This window comes from Pteropus vampyrus, unplaced genomic scaffold (genome assembly GCF_000151845.1).
Source record: "Pteropus vampyrus isolate Shadow unplaced genomic scaffold, Pvam_2.0 Scaffold90, whole genome shotgun sequence".
In the NCBI taxonomy this organism is placed as follows: domain Eukaryota; kingdom Metazoa; phylum Chordata; class Mammalia; order Chiroptera; family Pteropodidae; genus Pteropus; species Pteropus vampyrus.
This window is the reverse complement of record NW_011888871.1, coordinates 3,370,417-3,377,089: the sequence shown is the minus strand read 5'-3', so window position 1 is coordinate 3,377,089 and position 6,673 is coordinate 3,370,417. Positions and strand designations below refer to the sequence as shown.

Below are 6,673 nucleotides of genomic sequence, written 5' to 3'. Positions count from 1 at the left end.
TCCGTGTCACTGCATGTGCAGAAGCTAACTCTCCTGGCCCAGGACCGGCGTCGGGGAAAGGACGCTGGGGGTGGACCGGGGCGTCCTCCTGACTCCCCCTAACTCTCCCTGGCCACCGAGTCCCGCGGGGCCTGGAGCCCCAGGCACGTCAGGCCTGGGAGATGTCTTCACTCCAACCACCCAGTTTACAGGGGGAAACTGAGGCCGGAGCAGGGAAACACCTGCCCAAAGTCCCAAAGCTCGGGTCCGCCGGCTCCCAGGCCCTCCCGGGTGGAGAGGTGAGGAGGGCGTGGGCCGAGAAGAGCCCAGACTCAGCCCCGCCCCCCAAAAGCACCTGGCATCTATTCTCACTTTCCATCAGCAAACTTCAAACACAGCCCGGAGTGTCAACTCTCATCTGCCCAAGCGAAGACGGCCAGCTTGGCGTCCCCTCCCCAGGTGGTGTTTCTCAAGGGCGGCCTCGGAGGCCTCGCCCTGTCCTCCCGTCTCCCCCGCAGAGCTGAGCACCCCACAGGCGTCCCCTACGTGCCCTCAGACCCTGAGCCAGCGGCTTCTGGAAGATGCCATACCAGCCCCCCGCATCCGGAGTCGATACTGCACCTGGTAGAGGCCAAGCAGCCAGAGAGACGGCCCCGTTGCCAGAGAGACGGCCCCGTGGCTACATGGCTTGTGACCCCAGGGACACTCCTGCCTGCCTGTGCTGGACTCCTCTGGGATCTGTCTGAACCTCCCACAGCAGCCCGGGACCCCGGCCGCAGCCCCTCAGCCCACAGGACAGTGTGAGCGGGGCGAGGCGTGACCCTCACATCCTGTTTTCCACTCCCCTGTACTCACCTGCTCCTGCCCAAGGATCAGCACACCCCTCGGCTTGATAGGGTGCCAGGGGGCCAGGTTCTCCCCGGTGCCGAGCTTCTCCCCATCCTGGAAGGCCTCCCACATGCCGTCCCGTGTTGTCCAGGTGACACAGATGTGGTGCCACTTGCCGTCACTGACAAACAGGGGTAGCTGGGCAACCTGCGGGTGGTAAGGTGCAGGTGAGGACCCCTCGTGGGGTTCCCGGAATCTGACCTGGGGGGCTGAGGCCTGCCGCTGCTCCTATCACACGGGATCCCTCCTGGCCTCCTCTCTACTGTGTGGGTAACATGCCTGACCAGCCCACCTCAGAGAGACCGTCGGGCTGGAGACGCCACGTGCGTCAGACACTCCAGGGCAAAGGGACAGCCTGGGCACAAGCCCCCGACTCCAGGGTGGCCCTGCTTTCAACTGGACGCCCTTGTTCCCGGCTTAGCTGAGGGTGCAGGACACTGAGTCAAGCAAGCAGATGTGACAGACCCCCGCCCCACACACACTGGCTCTGAACATTCCATGTTGGAGAACCCAGAGGGCAGTCTGGGCCCTCTCGGGCAAACTTCTCTGGACAACAGTCAGACCAGGCGCCTGCACTCCACAGGCAAGGTCCCAATGGCCATCGCGGCACTCGGGGACTGTGTGCGTGGGTGTCCTCCCGTGCAGAGCACTGAAGGCCTACCATTGCAAGCGAGTGTTTTGGGGAGCCACGCACAGGACTGGGAGAAGGGCCGTCCAACCCACACCCATCTACCAGCATCCTGAGTGCTCCACAGACCAGCTGACTGTGACTCCGCCTGTTGTTACTGCTGGTGTCCTAGCAACCCGCAGGCCTCTCAGGAATTGTCTGTTTACACACTGTCTAAACCAGGAGGGAAGCAAGCCTCGGGGCCCTCGGGGCTGTGTCCAAGGGTGTTATTTATTAATCCCTGGCTCAGGGGTGTGGTCTCCACTGGAAGGGGCCCAGCAGGTGGACTACACAGTGTTTCTCACTTAAGCAAACTCCACCCAGGGCAGTTCAACAAAGACGGACAGCGTGAGGAGCAGGGTGGACAGGGCTCCCGGGCCCCGGCAGCCTGGGAGTGGGTGCGGCCATTCACATGCTCAGCTCCAGCAAGGAGGATGTGAGGACATATGAGAAGTATCACACGCTCAGACACACACGCATACACCCTCCTCTAGTCAGTGCAGCCCTGGAGGGCAGCCCCCACTGACTGGCCCAAGAGCCGGTGACAGTTCAGGCTGGCATGCAGCGATTCCAGCTTATTCTGTTCCTTCCATGACCTGTGGCCTGGACCCTCTGCTACTTCCTACTAGACTCTTAGTTTGGATCTCTATGAGCTGCAGCTGCCTGCCCTCCGCCCCTGTCCCCTGCATAGTCAGCTGCCCAGGGCAGGACTGAGTCGGTGCAGAGCCATCCCCACCGTGAGTAGGAAAGGCCACAATCAGCTGTCAGACTCCCTGCAACTTCCCGACCTTTGTCACCACCACGATGACAGAGGTGGCATCCAAGCCGGCCTCACCTTGTCATTGATGAGCAGCTCGATGGGGTTGTTGCCCCATTCTATCAGCACGATCTCGTTGGCCTGCCCGGGCACCGCGTAAGAGAACGGGGTGCCGATGCCAGGCGAGGCGCTGGACCGCAGCCACAGGCAGATGGTGAAGGCGTACAGCTCGGGCAGCGTCTTCTTGACCTTGCCATACAGGTAGTTTGTGCGGAGGGGGAGGGACACTTTGAACGCATCGGGGGACTTGAATGCACTATTGCCTGGGGAGTGAAAGAGAGGCCAGCAGTGCTTTAGCCCAGCCCCACCATTGTGGCCCAGCTTGACCGCTCACCTGGACCCCAACCTCTGACCCAAGTGGTCCTTCTCTGGAGCACCTGCTACCGGGCAGCCACTGTCCAAAGTGCTGAAACTCCCACAGTCAACAAGAGCATCCTCACTCTTGGAAGCTTAAAGAAAAGGGTAGGGCAAGCTGGACTTAGTTTTCTGGTTAAAGTAAGCCAGAAAACCCTTCCTCAGCCAGGTCTTGTTATATCCTTGAAATCTCAGCCCCTTCAGCATCTTCAGCAAGGGTGGGGTGGGGAACCCATTTGGTGGGTATGGAGGCAGGACATGTTAAAAGGTCTCAGGTATCCCATAGACACTTGTCACTTCTCACAAGAAAGAAGCACCACTGCCAGGGCAAAAGAGTCGGTGCCTGTGTCTGTAACTTAATTCAGAAGTGGCCTTTGGACAAAGTCCCTGGAGTGAGTGGCTTACAAGGCTCGTGATTTGCCTTTTCCTCACCAAGAGAAGAGTTTGCTGACTATTTCCTGCAGGTTGAATCAAGCGGGAGGCAAAGGAATCCACTGAGGGCAACAACCTGGCCAGAGCCCAGACCCTTCTGGACCCACCTGGGACTGGCGAGAATCCTCCTGGCCATCCCCATGTAAATGGTGCTTCCAAATTCTTTTAAAATGACTGGTATCGGGTTTAAGCAATTTTCAGTACAGTTTTGGTTTAAGCTTAAAATTAACAACAAAAATAAACACACAGAGGGCAAGACCCTGTCTCCAGTAATCAGATTCCAAAATTGGCAGGATGTCACCCGATTTTGTGAGCTGTCATGGCAAAAGCTTCCCTCTTATTTGAGGACCAGATGCTGCCAGTGAAAAAGCCAAACTGCCTGTCACTAGTGGACTAAATCAGTCCCTTCCTCGCCCCTTCTGCAGGACAGGAGCCAGAACGGGTCAACTTTGCTCCACTAGGACCCTGAAAACTCATTTTCTGTCATAGTAAACAATGCACGAGGAAGCTCTTTGGCGTCAAGTTCACACCCATCCGAGGAAGACCTTCTGCGAAAGGAAGCGATGGAACCCAGTGTCGCCCTCTCAACCTCCTGGGAACAGGCAGCATGGAAATACGAGAATATTTACTGCTCTCTGCTGATTGTGTGGTCTTGCCTGATGCACCGTGGCCCCCCATGACAGGGCACCCTCAACACAGGTTTTAGAGCTGCTGAGCACCTGGCGAGGGCTGAGAAGACCTGGTCACCTAGGGGAGCCCAAAGTGGGGCTCGGTCAGGGTATAAGGCCCCAAGGGGCTGAAGCAAAATTGAAGCAGAAAACCCGAATGCCCCCACTCTTGACGTCACGGGGTGCACAGCGGAGGCATCCAGGCTCAGAGAAGCTAGGTGATTTACCTCGGGGCATGGAGCAAATGAATGACAGAGCAGCGAGCAGCAAACTCTCTTTCCACTATGTGCAGCCACTAGTATTTAATCTGCAAATTCCCAAGCTCTACACGAAGTCGTGATTATCTAATAAAGGAAAATGGCTTCTATCCTCACAAGCGGGCAGGCTTGCTGATTTAATAAGGCTCAGTGTTGGTAATATCGTTAGCTCGGTGACAACAGATAGGTTTAATTAGAGCTGTGGGGAGCTGAGGGGCAGTGGAAGGGGGTCCATATCCCGGAAGCTGGTGCCCTCTGTTTATATCAAACAGTCTGGAGGTTCAGAAGAAACTTAGTTAAAACCCACTGAGGCATTAAAAGCTCTGATCGATAAATCAGAGGCTGCAAGTGGTGGACAAGGCTAAGGAGGGGGCGGCCTGGAGCCTGCGAAGGGAAGGGCGGACTGCTGCTGGAATGGTAAGGAGTCAGGTGGTTTTTCTGCACCTGGGACAGGTAGGTTCAAGCCCATCCCCGCAACCGTGGGAGCAGTCAGCAGGCAGGGGGCTGGGAGTGGCCACTCCCTCACCCAGGTGGCCTCGCCCGGAAATGGGCAAAAGAACCTTGGAGTTGGCCCCCTCTCCGCCTGCTCTTCCTTGCTCTGAGCCCAGCTTCCTCTGCACTGCAGCCAAGAACCAAGACCAGGGGTGGGGGGTTGGGAGGGACGACAGCCAGAGGGCGACAGAGAAACCAGCGAAGCCCTCAGCACTCACCTCGCTCCAGCTCCGTCACCCTCTCCAGCAGCGCGTTCAGGGCGCTCTCGGTCTTCTGCCGGTGAGCCGAGGTCTCGTTGTGGAGCAGGGACTTCTCGTCCTCCAGCTCCGCCACCTTGCGCAGCAGCTGCCGCTCCAGCTCCCCCAGCCGCCGCTGGAGCACATCTCGGAAGTCGCTGGGCAACGCGGCAGCCGACACGTTCACTCGGAGCTGGTGCTTTGGGGCCGGGAGACAGGTCGGAGTAAGATTAAGGCCAGTTAAAAAAGAAATTGTGAAATGCAGCTCCACGGGCCCCGCCCCACAGGGAGAAGATTCCAAAAACAAGAGTATTAAACCATTAGTGCCAATGGCAGTAAGGGGAGCATTTCACTGATGCTTTTTTTGGGGGGGGGGTGGGATATGGAAAGGATTTCAGAGTCAGACAAGAATGACTTTGCTGCAATATTTGAAACTTATAAATCTCATTGCCCCCTATCAGAAAGTTGTTCTGCTCCTCTTACTAAAAAGCCAAAATTTTAACTAACATCTATCATTCTCAGGTAAAGACCAAACATAGCTTGAATTTTTTCAAGAGGAACCAGATGTCGCTCAAAGCCGATGTGCTTTCATCTAGAAATGAAACCGGCCCTCAAATTCCTGTGTGGCACAAAGGTTGCTTGCAGAGATGTCACTGGAAAATGAGATCTAAAACACGACTATTCTGAATTCCAGGAATCTTTGCTTTGAATGCCGTTTCTAAATCCCCCCTGCCTATTTCTTTTACTCCTCTACCCCCACGCTGGCTCTGAAGCTGGCTCATCACTGCCCAGCCGGGAGTCCTTAGCATGCTACCCCTCTCTCCAAGTGCTCCAAATTATAAAATGCCTCACAGGATTGTTTCAAGGGTTAAAATTAGATAATATTCCCAGCACATACATATTTAGTGTTCTAAAAATGTTAGCTGTTATTAATCATAATGAATCAAGGGATATACAGATGCTGGAAATACTGTAGTGAGCTCTCATGCCACAGGAAATCCTCAAATACTTTTGCGGTAATTACCACCTGTAACTGAAACCTGGCTTTGCTAATAAATATTTGGGCGAACGTGTTGAACAGAAATTCCACACTTCTTAAACTGGGTGGAAAGTGAAGATGGAAATTAAATGAAGACTACCTTCTCAAAGTTCCCAACTGCATAAACCTCCCGAGGGGGACCGGGGTTCGCTGCTTTCCCCCCAAGCAATGGGGAAGGACACCTTAGTGTCTTTGAAGTTAACCAGGCCTCCTCCAAAGCGCGTCCTGGTGTGGAGGGTGACCCGCCCGCAGCGCTCGAGACTGGTCAAGACCCCCCAGGCCCCTGCCCGCTCTGGCCCAGTAGGACCTGATTTATAAACGGAAACGCGGGACGTGGGGGCCGCTGACCTCACGCGGCAGCCTCATGTCACCGGGCACAGCCTCCGGGAGCATAGGGCTCCAAGACTCCGAGAATTGCAAGAGATGACAGGCAGTCCCGGCTTGCCAGCCCGGACCTCGGGAAGTGAATGGCCGCACAGCGGGCAGTCCCGGCGAGGGGTGTTAACCCTTTCCTTCCAGCAAAGGGGACGGGGCGGTGCGAGCCACTCAAGTAAGTTCGGTAGCACGACCGAAAACCATCACCCCCATCGCAAACCCAGCTGTCCCCGGGTCCGAACGCGCTCGCGCTGTCACGTCCCGCACGGCCCGTGCCGGCAGGACCGTGAACTCCACCCCGGCCCCGCGCCTCGGGGGCGTCCCCACGCCCAGCTAACCTCGAGGCTCTCCAGGCGGTCCTTGAGGGTCTGCAGAGAGCGGCTGAGCTGCTCCACGACGTGGCCGGGGTCCCGCGGCAGGTCGCCCATGGTGTCCTTGCCGGGGGCCGCCTGGCCCGGCGCCTTGCCGC

General features: G+C 56.8%; 1 protein-coding gene across 1 annotated transcript in view; it reads right to left on the bottom strand.

Annotated features, from left to right (window-relative positions):
* Positions 1–531: 531 nt before the first annotated feature.
* The window catches only part of NPTX2 (neuronal pentraxin 2), a 7,095-nt gene continuing 953 nt past the window's right edge, over positions 532–6,673 (bottom strand). The window contains exons 2-6 of the mRNA XM_011363904.1: positions 6,543–6,665; positions 4,773–4,989; positions 2,370–2,614; positions 835–1,014; positions 532–600 (exon numbers count right to left, since the gene is read on the bottom strand). Of these exons, the coding sequence (XP_011362206.1) occupies positions 532–600; positions 835–1,014; positions 2,370–2,614; positions 4,773–4,989; positions 6,543–6,665 (834 nt within the window). The remainder of the gene's footprint in view (positions 601–834; positions 1,015–2,369; positions 2,615–4,772; positions 4,990–6,542; positions 6,666–6,673) is intronic.